Raw genomic sequence first — 19,375 nt, forward strand, 5'->3', positions numbered from 1 at the left:
TGAAAGAGCAATGTTGAATTCTCATGACACTTTGCTTTTCAATTATACATGAGGTTTTGGTTTGATGGGTTGTTTCCTCAGATATCTTATTCATTCTTGAGAAATCCTGAGCCTACTGTAGTTTTCGTCTGTGATAAATGGTAAATGCCAATGCTTCCTTTGAGTCACAGGATTTGTTAGAAAAGCACATGTGTAAAACTCTGGTCCTGGAGTGCCACTGTCCTGGAGAGTGTAGCTCAAATCAGCTCCAAAACACATGCCTCGAAATCTTTAACCCTGAAAACCCTGATTATTTGGTTTAGGCGTGTTTCATTGGGGTTGGAGTTAAACTTTGCTGGATAGTGGCCCTCCAGGAACTGAGTTTGGCTACGTTCACACTGTCAGTCCAAATCCGATTGTTTATGTATCCGATTGGAATCTGATCTAAAATGAATGATGTCTACACTGTGTATCGCAACGGTTCAGATGTGATTTGTGTGTCCATGCAGCTCTTTTCTCTATGGCAATGACGTTGCGTTGGTAGAAATACTCCAAAAACAAGTTCCGCAACATGGAGGGGTTTGCAATGGAGAGTTGTCGGCTTTTTTCCGCGCTGTCGTCTCCGTCGGTTTACAAACATGTCTCCGTTATATTGTCATTTTCTGCTCGTCCGGTACTTTGCAACTACACAGTCTTGTTTTTCGGCAGAGACTTTGAGGACGGAAGGTGCCCACTTGAAGACCCTAGAGATGTCCCCTACTCGGCTCAATCCAGACGGTTGTCGTGCTGGTCCACTGTAGTTGCAGCCGTCGCGTGTGCTGACGCGACAAGTACACTGCAGCCGTTAACGTCGGACAGAAGGGAGGTCACACCACCATATGGAAAGAAGTGTAAATGGATGGAGAAGCATAGTTTACTGTAAAACTACGTCTTAGTGTTGCTTATCTTGGCGAAAGCCGAGTACAAATCAGCATGAAGTTTTAACATCTACTCTCGTGTAATGTAAATCAGCATGTTTCCTATAACAACGTCTTGACATTTACGTTTTATGTGGCGTGAGAAAGTCATTTAAACCACGCAAAATCCGATCAGATTAGTCAGACTGAAACGGATTTCATATGGATGTAGCTTGAAACAGATTTGTAAAAATTGCATTTCATGTGATTATTTTTTGCCATTCACACTAACTAAATCTGATCAGATTTCAATCGGATATGCACAAAAATCAGATTTGGACTGACAGTCTGAACGTAGCCTTTGACACCCCTGATGTACAGGAACAATGTGTTGTAAAACATCTTTTCAACCCTCAGTTAAAATATGTTGTTCTTTTCAGTAAAACAGCAGGAGAGAAAAAATGATCCCATGTACACTGTTGGTCACGTTCTGAATGTACTGTATGTTTGACCTTGAGAAAGGCAGGTCATTTTACACTGTGCATACTGTAGCTCTTCACAAACAGTAGCCTGTGCCAACGACTGGAAAACATTCACAACTTTTCTCAGCGGAGAGTGAAAAATAGCCTCCCTACCTTAGTGCAATGAATGCGAAACTGCTCACTTCAGCTCTGTTCCCAAGCCTAGTGAGCGTGTTCCAGTCCAGATGCCAAGGTTTTTATAAAAAAAGTAATAAAAAACACACTCAAGCTAAATTCAAAGGCAGCATCAGATATAGCATTCATGGATAAAGCAACTGCAATTAGATCAGTGAAAAAAGTCAAGAGAAATATTATGGGTGTGCCAAATTACTGAAATCAAAAAGACAGAAGATTCATAGAAGATACATTGTAGAAGATATTCAGATATTCATAAAAACAAGACACTCACAACATTAATACATTTATAATTATGTTTGAATGAGCCACGGGCAAAGTTGGGCAAAATAGTGCAGTTTTAAAAACTTTACAAAAAGTGTTTTTTTTTAGGATTGTCAAAGCTACTATGTTAACTTGAGATAAAAATTAAATGTTTAAATGTTCTGCCCGTCAGTCCTGTACCTGTGTGAGTGATATTAGTAAATGTTTATATTGGAGCTTTTTGCCTTTCTTCTACCTACACCACACCGTGACAGAAGAACGGACCACAACAACGGGACAAGATGGGCATTCTCATCACCCCTTCCAACTCCACCAACCGTCTTCTGACCTGTTTCCAGGATGGCCGTCACATCGATGAATATGTCGCAGAGTTCCTGGAGCTCTCTGAAGGGATAAGCTGGGCTGATGATGTCCAAAAAACTGTCTTTTGGTGTGGGTTGGAAGATCATCTATACCAGCAAGCTCTAGCAGCAGGTACGCTCGCTTGCTGTGGTTGAGTGGTTCAGCCTTCACCGTAGGTGAATGACATCGCCACTCAACCACCAACACCAGCTATCTTCGCCACGCTTCCTGTCCTTGTCCAGAGTCATGAAAATAATTACTTAATTGACTTTGACACCGACCCTGAGATGCCCGTCATGTCTACCGAGCCTGAACCTCTTCACTTCATGTCTGCCGAGCCTGAGAATCTTCACGCCTGATCTTCACGTCATGCCTGGCCAGCCTGATCTTCACGTCAGTCCTGCCGAGCCTGCACTTCCCGTCAGTCCTGCCGAGCCTGCGCATCACGTCATGCCCGCCGAGCCACAGACTGTTCGCAACATGCCCACCGAGCCACAGACTGTTCGCGACATGCCCACCGAGCCCGAGCTGCACGTCAATCATGCCTAGTTTGAATCTTCTGTCCCCGAGTCTGTCTCCAAATTCTTCTTGAATCTTCTGTCCCCACCTGCACCTCAGTCGCCTGAGCCGGCGGCCCCGCCATGTCCCGCTGGATCTTCGGCGTCACCTGGGCTCGTCGGCTCTCCAGCTCCACCCTGGTCTCCTCTACCACCTGCTCCGCCCCGTCAGTCAGCGCCCTGGAGTCATCAGCCCCGCCTCCTCCATGGCTCCTCCCTCCGTCGTCTCCGCCCTAGCCGCCTGCACTGTCTGCTCCGCCCTTGTCCCTCCTGCCATCTGTCTGCCCTTTCCCTGCTCTTCGTCGTCCTGAAACCCCCTCCATCCGCAGTTGGTCTTCCTTCGGTGCGAGGACGCGCCTACCGGGAGGGGGGAGTTTGTTTTCATTGGACTTGTCTACCTGTCGTCATGTCATTATAATTAGTTCCCCTTCAGGGACTACCGCTGCGTGTAATCGCAGTGGGAACGCCCCCAGCGTGACGCGTCTGAAGCATGAATGAAATCAGTCAATGGAGAGAATGAGCGTACGGCGAGTGACGTCATAGACCAGGAAGCTATAAATATCCCCTGAGCACACAACACGCCAGCTTTTGTCACTTCAGCAGCTCTGTGCGTGTGTCTGAATCTGTCGATTGTGTTTGTCTGTTCTGTCAGGAGTTTATCACTATATATATATATATATATAAAAAAACCAATATGAGCGAGCAGTATAGGAAGTGTGTTCCCCCCTGTACTCGATACATCACGGGTGGGGATTCACACGAGTTATGTGTGGCTTGTTTGGGTGTTCAGCATGCCCAGTCGGCTCTTGAGGGAGTCGACTGTCAGCATTGCGAACGCTTTCCTCTTAGAACTCTGCGCTCGCGGCGATCGCTCTTTGAGGAGAGTGGTTTGCTGCGAGCTCCCCAAGGCTCGGGTCCCGCTTCTGTTGAGGCAGAGCGGCGGCGCTTGACTTGGGGTTCGCAGATGGATCTCACCGGCGATGTTGAGACGGGCCCCGCCCTATCTCAGCTTTCTCCGGCGGGATCCGGTGCGTCTCTCCCGGCTTCGGAAGCACGCGCTGCGGCGGTTACTTCTGCCCAGGTGGAGGCATATGATGATGTGGAATTAAGATTATCCAGTTCTGAGGATCTGGATGTCGAAAGTTTTGCATCAGAGGGAACTAGTGTGACACATTATACTGCAAATGAAGAAGGTTTGATGGATGTGTTATCTCGGGCTGTTGAAAGGCTCAGTATCGAGTGGCCAGCTGATAGACAGGATTCTAAAATTAAAAGCAAACTAGATGATAGATTTCTGTCTGCACGACCTCAACCTTCTCGCCGGTGCTTACCGTTCTTCCCAGACCTTCATGCTGAGGTTTCAAAGACCTGGGTTAGACCGGTTTCTAGCAGAATTTACACGAATCAGTCAAATGCTTATGGTAACATTTTTGGTGCTAAATCTGCTGGTTATGTGACGATGCCGAAGGCGGAGGAGACGCTCGCGAGCTATCTCTCTCCTGCTTCTTCGGTTTCACTTAAAGCGCCGGCTCTTCCATCTAGACCACTAAAGAATACCTCTGTGCTGGTGGGGAAGGCTTACTCGGCGGCTGGGCAGGCGGCTGCGTGTTTGCATACGATGGCTATTATGCAGGCTTATCAGGCCGACCTGCTCAAAGATGTTTCTGAGGGGGGTGAAATTTCGGCTGATATGATTAGCGAACTTAGGCAGACTGCGGATCTCACTCTGCGTGCCACCAGAGAGTCCGCTAAATCTATTGGTCGATCTATGGCAGCCATGGTGGCCACAGAAAGGCACTTATGGTTGAGTCAGACATCGATGAAGGAAAAAGATAAGTCTCTCCTTTTAAATGCTCCTGTTTCGCCTGCGGGCCTCTTCGGTGACGCTCTTCACTCGGTCACGGAGAGGTTCCAGGAAGAGAAAAAACAGGCGGCTGCTTTTTCTAAATTTATCCCTCTTAAAATACGTGTCACTGGGGCTGCTGAGCGAAAAGGGCAGTCCCAGCCGTCGAGTTCTTCCTCTTCAAAAAGAGCACAGCAGAAGCGGAGTGTCGCGTCTCGTGCTCCCCCGCAGGGAAACTGGAGGGACGAGGCGGGGCGCTCTCCGGCGCGGCCGTCTCGGGGCAGGACTGATCTGAGGACAGTCATTGTCGCCAGGAAGGCCGCGTCGAAAAAGTCCTGACGGGCTGAACGTCAGGACTCTGAGGGTGGTCCCCATCGGGAGAGACTTGAGTTCACCGCACAAGAACACGGTGCCCTGTCTTTCCCGATGCCCTCAGGGGTCTGTTCTACTAACCCTGCCTACACAGGGCGTAGAGAGACTCGGCGAGCGATTTCCCGAGGGACGCTCGCCCCCTCCGAGGAGGGTTGTGGAGTGTTCAGACCAGCTGTTTCCTGCCAGTATGTTACAGGGCGCTGTGTCTGTCACTCGGGATGTTCATCCAGAGGCCAGCCTCGAGAGGCTGGTTCCCTTAGTAGAGTTCCTGGCGGAATGGGAAATGCTTCCCAATGTTTCTCAGTGGGTCCTGAATATTATAAAGAACGGGTACGCTATTCAGTTCAGAACGCGTCCACCTCGGTTCAGAGGGGTTCTGCCCACTGTGGTAGGCCCCGAGCAGGCTCTGGTATTAGAACAGGAGGTAAAAACTCTGCTGCAAAAAGGGGCTATAGAACGGGTTCCTCCACCCAGCAGGGAGTTAGGATACTACAGCCGGTACTTCATCGTTCCGAAAAAAGATGGAGGGCTGCGTCCCATTCTAGATCTGCGTGTCTTAAATCACACTGTAGGGAAGCTCAAGTTCAAGATGCTCACTCTCAAGCAGATCGTGTCACAAATCAGATCCGAGGACTGGTTTGTCACGATAGATCTAAAGGACGCTTACTTTCATGTATCTATCCTCCCTCAACACAGGAAGTTCCTGAGGTTCGCTTTCGGGGGCGAAGCGTACCAATATCGGGTTCTTCCGTTTGGCCTAGCACTGTCACCCCGCACGTTCACGAAGTGTATGGATGCAGCTATAGCTCCGCTCAGGCTGCAGGGCATCCGTATTCTGAACTATATAGACGATTGGTTAATTCTAGCTCAATCGGAACATCAGGCGGTTCGGCATCGAGATGTCGTTCTTGCTCACATCAAGAGGTTGGGGTTGAGACTCAACGCCAAGAAGAGTGTTCTTTCTCCATTACAGAGAACCACTTTTCTCGGTGTAGTGTGGGATTTGACGACGATGCAGGCACAATTGTCACCTGCTCGTGTTGCTTCGATTCTCGCCGCAGTACATCAAGTCAAGCTAGGCCGGTCATCCACTGTAAAACAGTTCCAGAGACTGTTGGGTCTCATGGCGGCTGCGTCCAACGTGATACCTTTTGGCCTCCTGCACATGAGACCGTTACAGTGGTGGCTCAGAACCAGGGGATTCTCCCCGAGGGGAAATCCGCTTCGCATGATCATGAGTTCGCGACGGTGTCATCGCGCCCTGGTTATGTGGAAAGATCCTTGGTTTCTGTCCCAAGGCCCTGTGTTGGGAGCTCCTTGTCGTCGCGTGATGCTAACGACAGATGCCTCTCTCACGGGTTGGGGGGCGATCATGAGTGGTCGCCCGGCTCAGGGTCTGTGGGAGGACCATCACCGTCTATGGCACATAAATTGTCTAGAGATGTTGGCAGTGTTTCAGGCCCTGAAACATTTCCTCCCGGACCTAAGAGGCCACCATGTTCTTGTCCGGACAGACAACACATCGGTGGTTTCCTATATCAACCACCAGGGGGGTCTGCGTTCTCGCCCGCTTTACAAGCTGGCACGTCAGATCCTTCTGTGGTCCCAGGGGAAAATTCTCTCTCTCAGAGCTATTTATCTCCCGGGGTATTTGAATCAGGGGGCAGACATCCTGTCGAGGCAGGGGCCGAGGCCCGGGGAGTGGAGTCTTCACCCCGAGGTGGTGGAGCTCCTATGGGGACATTTCGGTCGTGCCGAGGTAGACCTATTTGCATCCCGAGAGACATCACACTGTCCACTGTGGTTCTCTCTCAGCCAGCCAGCCCCACTGGGGTTGGATGCTATGGTACATCCGTGGCCGAGGTCACGCCTGTACGCTTTTCCCCCGATCGCTCTGCTCCCAGGAGTTCTGGAGAGGGTTCGCCGGGACGGGCTCAGTCTCCTGCTTATAGCCCCGTTCTGGCCGGCCCGAGTATGGTTTTCGGACCTAGTGTCTCTCCTCGACGGCTCTCCCCTAGAGATACCGATCAGGAGAGATCTGCTCTCTCAGGCGAGTGGGTCGATCCTTCACCCCCGTCCAGAGCTATGGAGGCTGTGGACTTGGCCTCTGAGGGGGCCCAGCTCATAGATTCTGGTCTCTCGAATGAGGTCGTTGAGACCATCCTCCAATCCAGAGCTCCCTCCACGAGGAAGTTATATGCCGCGAGGTGGAAACTTTTCACCTCTTGGTGTGGAGAGCGCCAGCAGGACCCAGTTAACTGCCCGGTTGGTACAGTGCTGGATTTCCTGCAGGACCGTCTCTCCACAGGGTTATCCCACTCCACACTGAAGGTGTATGTGGCGGCCTTAGCTGCTTACCACACCCCTTCAAGTGGAGGTTCCCTCGGGAAACACCCACTTATATCTCGCTTCCTTCGTGGCACCCTGAGGCTGAGGCCTGCAGTTCGCACAAGGGTACCAGCTTGGGATCTGGCCATCGTCTTAGAAGGTCTCTCCCTTGCTCCTTTCGAGCCCATCGAGGAAGTTTCGGAAAAGTTTCTTACTCTTAAGACTATCCTTCTTCTTGCTATCTCATCTCTAAAAAGGATTGGTGATATTCAAGCACTTTCGGTGGCTCCCTCGTGCCTGGAATTTGCTCCTGGTATGGTTAAGGCCTTTCTCTGTCCGAGACCAGGTTATGTTCCTAAGGTGCCAACCACTTTGGTTAGACCTATAGTTCTGCAGGCTTTCTGTCCTCCGCCTTTTCTGACGTCAGACCAGAGGAAACTTAATTTGCTGTGCCCTGTTAGGGCTTTAGATGCGTATGTCCACAGAGCTGCTCTGTGGAGGAGATCGGAACAACTGTTTGTCTGTTTTGGGTCACCTAAGAGAGGGTGTCCTGCATCTAAGCAAAGGATGAGCAAGTGGGTGGTCGAGGCCATCTCGCTTGCTTACGGTTCGGCCCATCAGCCTTCACCTTTGGCTGTAAGGGCTCATTCCACCAGGAGTATGGTTGCCTCTACAGCTCTTCTTTCAGGAGCTTCTCTTCAGGACGTTTGTGATGCGGCAGGCTGGTCCTCACCGCACACTTTCGTCAGATTTTATTCCCTTGACCTTAGCTCCACTCCCGGGGCTCAGGTTCTCTCGTCGGCTTGTGTCTCCTAATGACACACGACGGGGATTTGGTCGTATGGGGATGTGGGTATTGCGTTCCCACTGCGATTACACGCAGCGGTAGTCCCTGAAGGGGAACGTCCCGGGTTACGTATGTAACCCTAGTTCCCCGAAGGGACGGACGCTGCGTGTCCTGCCATACTCTCGGCATCCCCTGGGGTCGCTGCTTCAGTAACTTTTAAGCTGGCGTGTTGTGTGCTCAGGGGATATTTATAGCTTCCTGGTCTATGACGTCACTTGCCGTACGCTCATTCTCTCCATTGACTGATTTCATTCATGCTTCAGACGCGTCACGCTGGGGGCGTTCCCACTGCGATTACACGCAGCTTCCGTCCCTTCGGGGAACTAGGGTTACATACGTAACCCGGGACGTTCATCTGTCTCACCTGTCACCTCGTTAGTCTTGTCAGCTGTGTCTCGTTTCCCTGATCTGTTTCCCCATGTATTTAAGCCCTGTGTTTTGCCTTGTTCATTGTCCGCTCTACTTTGTATCGTGTTTTAAACCTGCCCGTCATCCCTGTACCTGTGTGATATTAGTAAATGTTTATATTGGAGCTTTTTGCCTGTTCACTTTTCTTCTACCTACACCACACTGTGACACTAATATTTTTTTTTTTTGCTTTCTAAAAACTAAAAAAAAAAAAAAAAAGATATATCTATAAAGATTGGAAAAAAAATCAAAGTAAAAATAAGACATTTTTACTTTTTTTTTTTTTTTTTGGCTGTGTAAAGCTAAATGATTAGGAAATTGTTGCATTTGAAGACAAGGAAGCTCACAAGGATTTGGAACAGCCTTCTGGGAAAAACAAAAATATCAAACTTAAACCAGTTTTTAGCTGGTCAGCCAACTGGTCTCACAGACTGACCAGGGGTGTGTTTCCCGATGACATTGACCATAGTTCCAACGAACATTAGCAAACAGCATTGCAAAGTTCTCTTGGACCTGTGGTTAGAAGCATAGTTTCTTATTTGCATGACATTAATAAATCCTTATCTTGAGCAAAATAAGCAAGCTGACATTCATTAGAATCTATATCTTTATTTCAAATATATACAAATGTAATTTTAAAGCAATTTAAAGCACTGTTTTTGAACAGTTTGCGCATACATGCTCTAGTCCGTAAACATGAGCCTATGATTGAATCTGCAAAATAACTGAGAAAAATGGTTTTGGGAAACAGTCATGACTAGTTGATTTCTTCAATGATGCATCGTACTATGGTATTTAAGCAGTGAGTTACATCGTTATACGGGAAACACACCCCAGGTAACCAGTGGCCAAAAACCCCTTTAGAACCAACAAATCAGACTTGACTAGGTAGGAGCAATAAGATTTTTCAGCATTTTTTTTTTCAGCAGTGAGAGCTATAATGCCTTTATTTCAACTACATCACTTTACACATATCCATGTAATGAGTTTTGTGAGTTTCACAGCACTTTGTGTGTCTATTTGTTCAGATGAAGTCTGCTGGAGCTGGTGATGAAGGACTCTTCACCGAGAGCTACTGTAACATCTGCAACGCTCAGCTGATCTCCGAGTCCCAGCGTGTAGCACACTATGAGGTATTTACTCTCACACACACACACACACACACACACACACACACACACACACACACACACACACACACACACACACACACACACACACACACACACACACATTATGTTAAAAGCAGGCCTCATCAATTGTTTATCAGGGATGTAATAATCATTTGTAACCTAAATGCTCCTCTCATGTATCTTTCAGTCGCTGCTTTTAAGTTGTAATGCAGTGCACCTTTCCTCAGACCCACAACCCCTTCATAAGTAACCCAATGATTGACCATTAAATAATCATCCTCCTGCATTATTTACATCTCTCACACACGTTTCCTGAGACCACAGAATACGCAATCACTAGATTAACGAGCGCGCTAATGAGGACAAACTCCTTCGCACAAAATCAGTGTAGCTGAGGGAACGTGTCTGTTCAACAGGATCGTTTGGCCAGATTGGTTTACGAAGAGAAGCCAGCAAGATATATTCAGCTTTACGGTAACACTTCAGCTCTTCTGTCACTGATCCCTGCGATCACTCGTCTTGAGTAAACGCTCTCAGATGTCACAGCGTGAGGCTGATGTCCTCAATTACGTGTGAACGAAGGCTGGATTTAATTTACTTTAGTATACATAAGTATTTGCCTTTAAAATGACTTAAATGGGTGACCTTTGGCCAGTCAGTGGAAGTGTCATTTCAACCAGCTATTGCCAAGTAGACTGGAAATGATTCATCCAAGTCCTAGTCAGAATTTAGTTCAAAATAATCAAGAAATGTTTTCCACTATGCTAAGTCAAGGAAAAAAATATGTTTAAATGAGCCACGGTTAAAGCTGTGCAAAACAGCAAAATTTCAAAGTTTAATTTTATACTAATGTGGAAAATTTGAAAGAAAGACTTAAACTTTCTACATTTTAACTTGATATTAATTAAATATGTTTAACCCAATATAATTTTTTACATTTATTGAATAAGATATATAATTTGCTGTAATTTTGCTTTCTAGAATTTTTTTATTACTATTATTGATTAGCATTTTAATACATGAAAATGGCATGTTGGGAGATGTTTTAGACCAAATTGTCAACTAATCATTTAACTAATCATTTGATTGAATCTTCTTGTTTTTTAATGAAACGAAGGTCCGTAGTGATCTCAATAGATGGGAATCCAAATAAATTTTCTGATTCACTTAAAATAACAGATTCATAAGACTCATTAATTTAGGAATTAATTCAATAGCGTGAAACTGGTCTATTGCCACATCTTTTGGGAAACTTAATGGGCAAATAATGATGCATTAAAATAACCAATATTCACAACGTTGGTTGGTTCATTACTATTTTTTTTTTAAATAATGTTAAAAATAAAAACATTATCTGATATATTCCCCAGCCCTAAACCTCAGACACAACAGTTTCCCCAGTATGCTGTGTATTCAAAGAAACTCCAAGTGAATGAACTTGTCACTATGACCAGTTCATTTCAGGCCCTGAATCAGCCGGCCATTTCCCTGGAGAGGCCAGGAGAAGGAAATGGAGAGAATGAGAGAAAAACAGAGAGACAGATAGAGATGTTCTGTGTGATAACATGAGTTCACCGCACCACAGCACACATTACTAGACCCGTTCCCTTGGGACTAAGCAACACCAAACTCTCTCCACCTGACAGAGCAACTTTAATGGACTTTCGGATATCTCGGGGCCTTTTCCTCTTTCAATTTCTCATGCTGTGTGTGAGTGTGTGTGCGCGCATGGCTGATAATCTGATGGACAGCTAACGGACATAGACTAAAAGCTTGGGTTTAATATCTGGAGAGGAACCTCGTTACCTGTCAGCTGCCCTTTACTATCTGGACTGGACGCTTTTGTCTCCTCTATCACTCCATTGTTTGTCCTGTCCATTTCTCCATTCTGCTTTCCTTTTCCTCTGTGTTTATTTCATTTTTCTCCTGCTGTTTCTACCTGTCTGGAAACAAAAACATGCATACTATATCACACATGGCACTTATAGGTGTACCGGTTGCACTTTATTTTAAAGTACGTGCACTTATGTGTACTTGCAGTGTACTTACCTAAGAAAGTATTGGGTAATATGAGGTAACTATGGGTTTAGGTTAGGTTTAGAGGTAGGGTCAGGGTTAGTGCCTAGTTATTCTCAGTTATTGCAATTACTATAATAAGTACATACCTGTATGCACATGGGGAACAGGACTGTAAAATAAAGTGCTACCGGTGTACCATATGACCAAAATCTTATATTAAAAAGTAGATAGAAGATTGGTTGGCGATACAGAACTTAATCAGATATTCATGACAGTAAATATTCATATTAAACATAATCAAGCCATGTTTTACAAACTGCTTTCCACAAAATAAAGTCAATAAATTCACAAGTTCACACTTACATACAATTAGAGTGGATAAGGTTTAATGCGTATTTGGCGTGCTGTCCGGGGGGAGGGCTCGGAGTTTGGCCCGAACCCAGAGTACTCCCCCCTATGTAAGTGTTTAGGACTAGAAGTGTGAAGAAGGGGCGGTGGAGGGATGCTGCTAAACTATCAATGGAGTGAGGTGAGATTGCTGAATCTATACACTCACCTAAAGGATTATTAGGAACACCTGTTCAATTTCTCATTAATGCAATTATCTAATCAACCAATCACATGGCAGTTGCTTCAATGCAGGGGGTGTAGGGGTGTGGTCCTGGTCAAGACAATCTCCTGAACTCCAAACTGAATGTCAGAATGGGAAAGAAAGGTGATTTAAGCAATTTTGAGCGTGGCATGGTTGTTGGTGCCAGACGGGCCGGTCTGAGTATTTCAAAATCTGCTCAGTTACTGGGATTTTCATGCACAACCATTTCTAGGGTTTACAAAGAATGGTGTGAAAAGGGAAAAACATCCAGTATGCGGCAGTCCTGTGGGCGAAAATGCCTTGTTGATGCTAGAGGTCAGAGGAGAATGGGCCGACTGATTCAAGCTGATAGAAGAGCAACTTTGATTGAAATAACCACTCGTTACAACCGAGGTATGCAGCAAAGCATTTGTGAAGCCACAACACGCACAACCTTGAGGCGGATGGGCTACAACAGCAGAAGACCCCACCGGGTAGCACTCATCTCTACTACAAATAGGAAAAAGAGGCTACAATTTGCAAGAGCTCACCAAAATTGGACAGTTGAAGACTGGAAAAATGTTGCCTGGTCTGATGAGTCTCGATTTCTGTTGAGACATTCAGATGGTAGAGTCAGAATTTGGCGTAAACAGAATGAGAACATGGATCCATCATGCCTTGTTACCACTGTGCAGCCTGGTGCTGGTGGTGGTGGTGTAATGGTGTGGGGGATGTTTTCTTGGCACACTTTAGGCCCCTTAGTGCCAATTGGGCATCGTTTAAATGCCACGGCCTACCTGAGCATTGTTTCTGACCTTGTCCATCCCTTTATGGCCACTATGTACCCATCCTCTGATGGCTACTTCCAGCAGGATAATGCACCATGTCACAAAGCTCGAATCATTTCAAATTGGTTTCTTGAACATGACAATGAGTTCACTGTACTAAAATGGCCCCCACAGTCACCAGATCTCAACCCAATAGAGCATCTTTGGGATGTGGTGGAACGGGAGCTTCGTGCCCTGGATGTGCATCCCACAAATCTCCATCAACTGCAAGATGCTATCCTATCAATATTGGCCAACATTTCTAAAGAATGCTTTCAGCACCTTGTTGAATCAATGACACGTAGAATTAAGGCAGTTCTGAAGGCGAAAGGGGGTCAAACACAGTATTAGTATGGTGTTCCTAATAATCCTTTAGGTGAGTGTATATACCTATTATCATTGATTGCTGGGTGCACTCCACTCGTGTTAGTTAACTGAACGTGCTCCTCCCGAACTTTGTTAATAAAACATCATCATGTATTTAGTCATTTAATTTGCCCTTATAACAATAGATAAAATCAGTTTTTTTTTTTTCACAAGCCATTTTAATATATGAAAAGATATGGAAAATATTCAGATATTCATAACAACTTTACATTACTAACAACAAGACACTCAAAACAGTAATACATTATAAATATGTTTGAATGATCCATTGTCAAAGATGTGCAAAATAGCAGATCTTTGTTTTATACTAATGTGTCCGTTGAAAATTTGATAGGAAAAAAAATATGTTACTAAAAGTATATTTTGGGGGATTTTTATATACTCTTTATATATATATAACACAAGGTAAATATTCTTCAGATACAATTTTAATAATTTGCTTTGGCATCAGTACAATGACAATATGTAATATGATTTTGCCCCATCACACAGTATATTGGATTTTCATACATGGAATTACATAGACTTATATACAGCATACCGGATCATAAAAAATAATTACAAAAAATAATTACAAAAATTTTTTTGTATTGCCAAATGTAAATTCTGTACAATCATACTGCTCATGCACTACTGGCACTGTAACATTTCAAATCATTACAAAAAACTCAAATCTATATTTTTAATAGCTGTGTCATTTACCCTGTCTCCTCTTAAACCCTCAAATCAAATCTCTCCCAGACCAAATGCTCCCTCAGTGTCTGGTATTTAGCTCATTCTGTGTTTATCAACGGCTCCTTTCATTCCCTCTTAGCACTGAGCTCTTCACTGGACCAGTGTAATCCAGCCTAACTGCTTCGGAGACAACAGAGACTCTCAGACTCTCTCTCTCTCTCTCTCTCTCTCTCTCTCTCTCTCTCTCTCTCTCTCTCTCTCTCTCTCTCTCTCTCTCTCTAACTCACTCACACTCCTTCCACACACTCTCATTTGGGCTGGCCAATATACAATGTGGAATGGTAAAAATGTGTCCACCAGTAGAAATCTTGCTACAGAATGTGATTTATAAAGTCACAGATACATTTTCGGAGATTTAGGGGGGTACTTTTCGAGACTAACATTCTGAGAGGGATTTAGTGTTCTGACAGACTGTCAAGCACAGTAAAACCTTCCTGAGAAGTTTCATCTTTAAATTCAATCCCTACTGTTAAGCATCTCTACTTCTGTGACAAATTCAATGACAAATTTCAAACAATGTTTGGGTTTGTTTCTTTTTAATTAACATCTAATCACATTATTCTGTGATTGTGTGTCCTCACAAGCCTAATAAAATTCTGTAGATGCCAATGTTTTTAATACCCAACGGTTCATTGCAGTTCATTTGATGAAAGATTTTCTAAATGATTAAATCATGTTTTAGATTAAACTACGCATTCCATACAGATTGAAGGACAGTTTTTATGGACATTTCTTACAAAGCTAATAATTCAGATAACTCGCTGACTACTTAATTGTGATATGTACAGTAGTTTCAAATGCTAGTAAAAAGGGTTAACCATAACCAGTGGTGGAATGTAAAGAAGTACAAATACTTCGTTACTTTTCTTAAGTAAATTTTTCACGTATCTGTACTTTACTTAAGTAGAATCAATAGTGCATACTTTTTACTTTTACTTCGTTACATTTTGCAGCAATTATTATACTTTCTACTCCACTACATTTCTACAACGTTCTGTTACATTTTCGTTACATTTTCTGATCAGTTTTTCCCTGCCAAAACGTCTTCCTGACCGTCCGTTCATCGCACGTTTCTGTCTCACCAGTGAAGTTTGGTTGCCTAGATATATCAACCCGGTCACACTAAATGCGTCTCTATAGCACGCGGTGTGTTTATCGTGCAATTTATACATGAAAATTAGTTTTTACATGCATAGGAAACGCATTGGTAGGTTTAGTAGTGATGTGGGGTGCGTGTGTATTATACGTTTGGTTAGGATTAGTATGGCAAGCCAAGAGGTTCAGAATTACGCCATAAATGAATCGCGTTTACAGCCAAACGCCGTCATATACGGCGTTTTAACATAATATGTGTGTTTATATATATATATATATATATATATATATATATACACCGTATATAGTAAGGGTATAAATTAAGCTTGATGTGTATATTGCCTAATTGCAAGCTTGTTCAGAAATGGTGACAAAAACTTAAAATATAACTGCTTTTCCATCATATTAAACAACATTATATGAGTATTAGGTTGAATGAGTTAGAATTAACTGTTTTATTAATCATTAGAATATAGACATTAAGAGAATAAATTGTTATGCAAGTACTTTTACTTTTAATACTTAATTAAAGTACATTTAAAATCAGGTACTTTTTACTTAAGTAGGGTTGTCATTGTGGTACTTCTACTTTTACTAAAGTAAATATGTCTCTGGTTATTTGTACTTTTACTTAAGTACTGAGATTCAGTACTTCCTCCACCACTGACCATAACCAACCATATAGATAAATAATAGAAATAATGTAAAACCAGCTATCCCTTTTTGCCAGTATTGTTATTGTTGCATTGTTATTGTTGCTAAAACTAAAACTGCTAAAAATTAAAACTGGTTAACTGAAATACAGCTGAAATTATAAAAATAAATATTAGTTGAAAAGCTTAAAAAACGCAAATAATTTGATAATAATAATAATTGAAACTGAATTTAACTGTAAAACTGAAATTGAAATAAAAAACAATTAAAGCTAAATAAAATATAAATTACAAATGCACATCAAAATGTCTAAAATTTAAACTTAAATTTAAATAAACACTGAAAATATAACAAAAAACTCTTCAGTGCTCTTGCTCAGCGTTTTCATCGGTAACGCTTCCTTTTACAGTACAGTACTTACGTGTACTTACAGTGTACTTACCTAGAAAGTACTGGCTAATATAAGGTAAGAACATGGGTTAGGGGTAGGTTTAGGGGTAGGTTCAGGGTTAGTACCTTGTTATTACCCAGTAATTGTAATTACTAAAATAAGTACATATAGTATGTACATGGGTAACAGGACTGTAAAAGGAAGCGTTAGCTTTTCATCCAAGCCATTTCCTGATCCAGCAGAACTCACCTGCATTCTGTTCTTAATCAAAACTTATATTAATCACTTGCTTAATACCCACAGATGCTCACACAGTTTTTAATATCAGACAAATTGCATATTGCATTACAATTTCAAGCTATTCATCTTAAACCCCATGGTGATATCTGAGCATTAATAATTTGCCCAGGCTTGATTTGCCGCATTTGCTATCGGCAAATGCGGCTACGCTCCAAAACCTAGTGAGCTGCCTTGCTGCGTACTGCCTATATATACAGCTACCTGAAACAGAACCTTGTAAGTGTTTCTACATACACAGCAACACCAAACAGACACATGAAGCAAAGATGAGATTTGGCTCAAGTTTGTCGTATTTATTACTAAACCAAATGTGCAATAATCAAATAAGAATAATAAACACATAGACCACAACAATATATTGTTATTTTAATTAGAGAGGGGTCACAGTGCTAGACCAATTAGTCAGCTAGTGAGGTTGAGTAGTTCACTCTTTTAGAAATAGTTTTTCTTTGAATTTGTTCCACTTTAAAACACTGCTGCTTTAACCACATACATTCAGCAACTCTATAACTATTGACTTGTGGAAATGTAATTTTGCATATGCTTTATTTTAAGTGATTATTTTTTAAATAACTTTTCATATATATATATATATATATATACACTCACCGGCCACTTTATTAGGTACCCCATGCTAGTAACGGGTTGGACCCCCTTTTGCCTTCAGAACTGCCTCCATTCTTCGTGGCATAGATTCAACAAGGTGCTGGCAGCATTCCTCAGGGAGTTTGGTCCATATTGACATGATGGCATCACACAGTTGCCGCAGATTTGTCGGCTGCACATCCATGATGCGAATCTCCCGTTCCACCACATCCCAAAGATGCTCTATTGGGTTGAGATCTGGTGACTGTGGAGGCCATTTTAGTACAGTGAACTCATTGTCATGTTCAAGAAACCAATTTGAAATGATTAGAGCTTTGTGACATGGTGGAAGGAGCCATCAGAGGATGGGTACATGGTGGCCATAAAGGGATGGACATGGTCAGAAACAATGCTCAGGTAGGCCGTGGCATTTAAACGATGCCCAATTGGCACTAAGGGGCCTAAAGTGTGCCAGGAAAACATCCCCCACACCATTACACCACCACCACCAGCCTGCACAGTGGTAACAAGGCATGATGGTTCCATGTTCTCATTCTGTTTACGCCAAATTCTGACTCTAACATCTGAATGTCTCAACAGAAATCGAGACTCATCAGACCAGGCAACATTTTTCCAGTCTTCAACTGTTCAATTTTGGTGAGCTCTTGCAAATTGTAGCCTCTTTTTCCTATTTGTAGTGGAGATGAGTGGTACCCGGTGGAGTCTTCTGCTGTTGTAGCCCATCCGCCTCAAGGTTGTGCGTGTTGTGGCTTCACAAATGCTTTGCTGCATACCTCGGTTGTAACGAGTGGTTATTTCAGTCACTGTTGCCCTTCTATCAGCTCGAACCAGTCTGGCCATTCTCCTCTGACCTCTGGCATCAACAAGGCATTTCCGCCCACAGAACTGCCGCTCACTGGATGTTTTTTCTTTTTCGGACCATTCTCTGTAAACCCTAGAGATGGTTGTGCGTGAAAATCCCAGTAGATTAGCAGTTTCTGAAATACTCAGACCAGCCCTTCTGGCACCAACAATCATGCCACGTTCAAAGTCACTCAAATCAACTTTCTTCCCCATACTGATGCTTGGTTTGAACTGCAGGAGATTGTCTTGACCATGTCTACATGCCTAAATGCACTGAGTTGCCGCCATGTGATTGGCTGCTTAGAAATTAAGTGTTAACGAGCAGTTGGACAGGTGTACCTAATAAAGTGGCCGGTGAGTGTATATATATATATATATATATATAATGCTGCTGCTTACTGTTCGGAACAGCCTTTACGTCAGGAGTGTGCCTGTGATACCTTAAAATGCTATATAGCTCAGGTTTTGGAACATAAACATCACTTTCGTTTACCTGTTCTGTTTACCTGTTCAAATTGTAAAAACTAAACTAAAATTGCTAACAGGTTAGCACTTCTGCCTGAGGAGCACATCTCTGTAATTGACTGTGTGAATATGTTCTTGAATTGTGATCTTAAAGAGACAAAACTGAAATGTCACACTGCAAGCCTTTCATTGTTCTATTACATTTTAAAAGCAGTATTTTGAAATATGTCCTCCGTCACTGAGCTCAGGAAACGGCTCTGCATAGCTGTCTGAAGTGGAGCGTTTTGACGCAGGCCAACTTCAAATTGAAGAGTAGCTGTAAGTTTTATATTTAAAGAGAATATGGAAAAATTTGAGTCTGTCATCATGATACACTTTACATCTCATATTCTCTCATATATGGCCAGATGTCATATTATTATCTATCATTCAGGGCAGGTATAAAACTGTTGCCTGCGATACTGGCTGTGCATGAAAAAAAAAAAAAAAAAACAGTCAGTCATAGTAATGTCCCGGCTGTGAACATTTAAGTCTGAGTCTTATAGCAGGTAGCCTAGGTTAGGTTTTTTTTTTTTTTTTTTTTTTTTTAAAGAAGGTCAATGGGGCTTTGCTCTCTTGGCCCACCTTGTCTATTTGATATGTGCGTGGCTGTAAATGTTTTGAAAGCTAAGCAGTCACATGCATTTTTCAAAGTTGAAGCGACTTTGGTATCCTCAGATCCCTATGAAATAATAAAAATGTTTGGGTGGAGTAACAGAAGACAGCAGTTAATATTCAATGCAGATAACAAATAAGAAAACATATAGGCACATACATATCCATATACATTTATATAGGCACATACATATCCATATACA

At 43.3% G+C, this 19,375-nt stretch overlaps 1 protein-coding gene across 1 annotated transcript in view; it reads left to right on the forward strand.

Moving 5' to 3' along the window:
* Positions 1 to 19,375, forward strand: part of zgc:171482 (zinc finger protein) — a 146,698-nt gene that overhangs the window by 23,619 nt on the left and 103,704 nt on the right. Inside the window, exon 2 of the mRNA XM_056272456.1 lies at positions 9,521 to 9,625. Coding sequence (XP_056128431.1) covers positions 9,521 to 9,625 — 105 coding nt within the window. The remainder of the gene's footprint in view (positions 1 to 9,520; positions 9,626 to 19,375) is intronic.

The sequence above is a fragment of the Rhinichthys klamathensis genome, unplaced genomic scaffold (genome assembly GCF_029890125.1).
Source record: "Rhinichthys klamathensis goyatoka isolate OS25496 unplaced genomic scaffold, OSU_Roscu_1.1 h1tg000338l_1, whole genome shotgun sequence".
Classification (NCBI taxonomy): domain Eukaryota; kingdom Metazoa; phylum Chordata; class Actinopteri; order Cypriniformes; family Leuciscidae; genus Rhinichthys; species Rhinichthys klamathensis.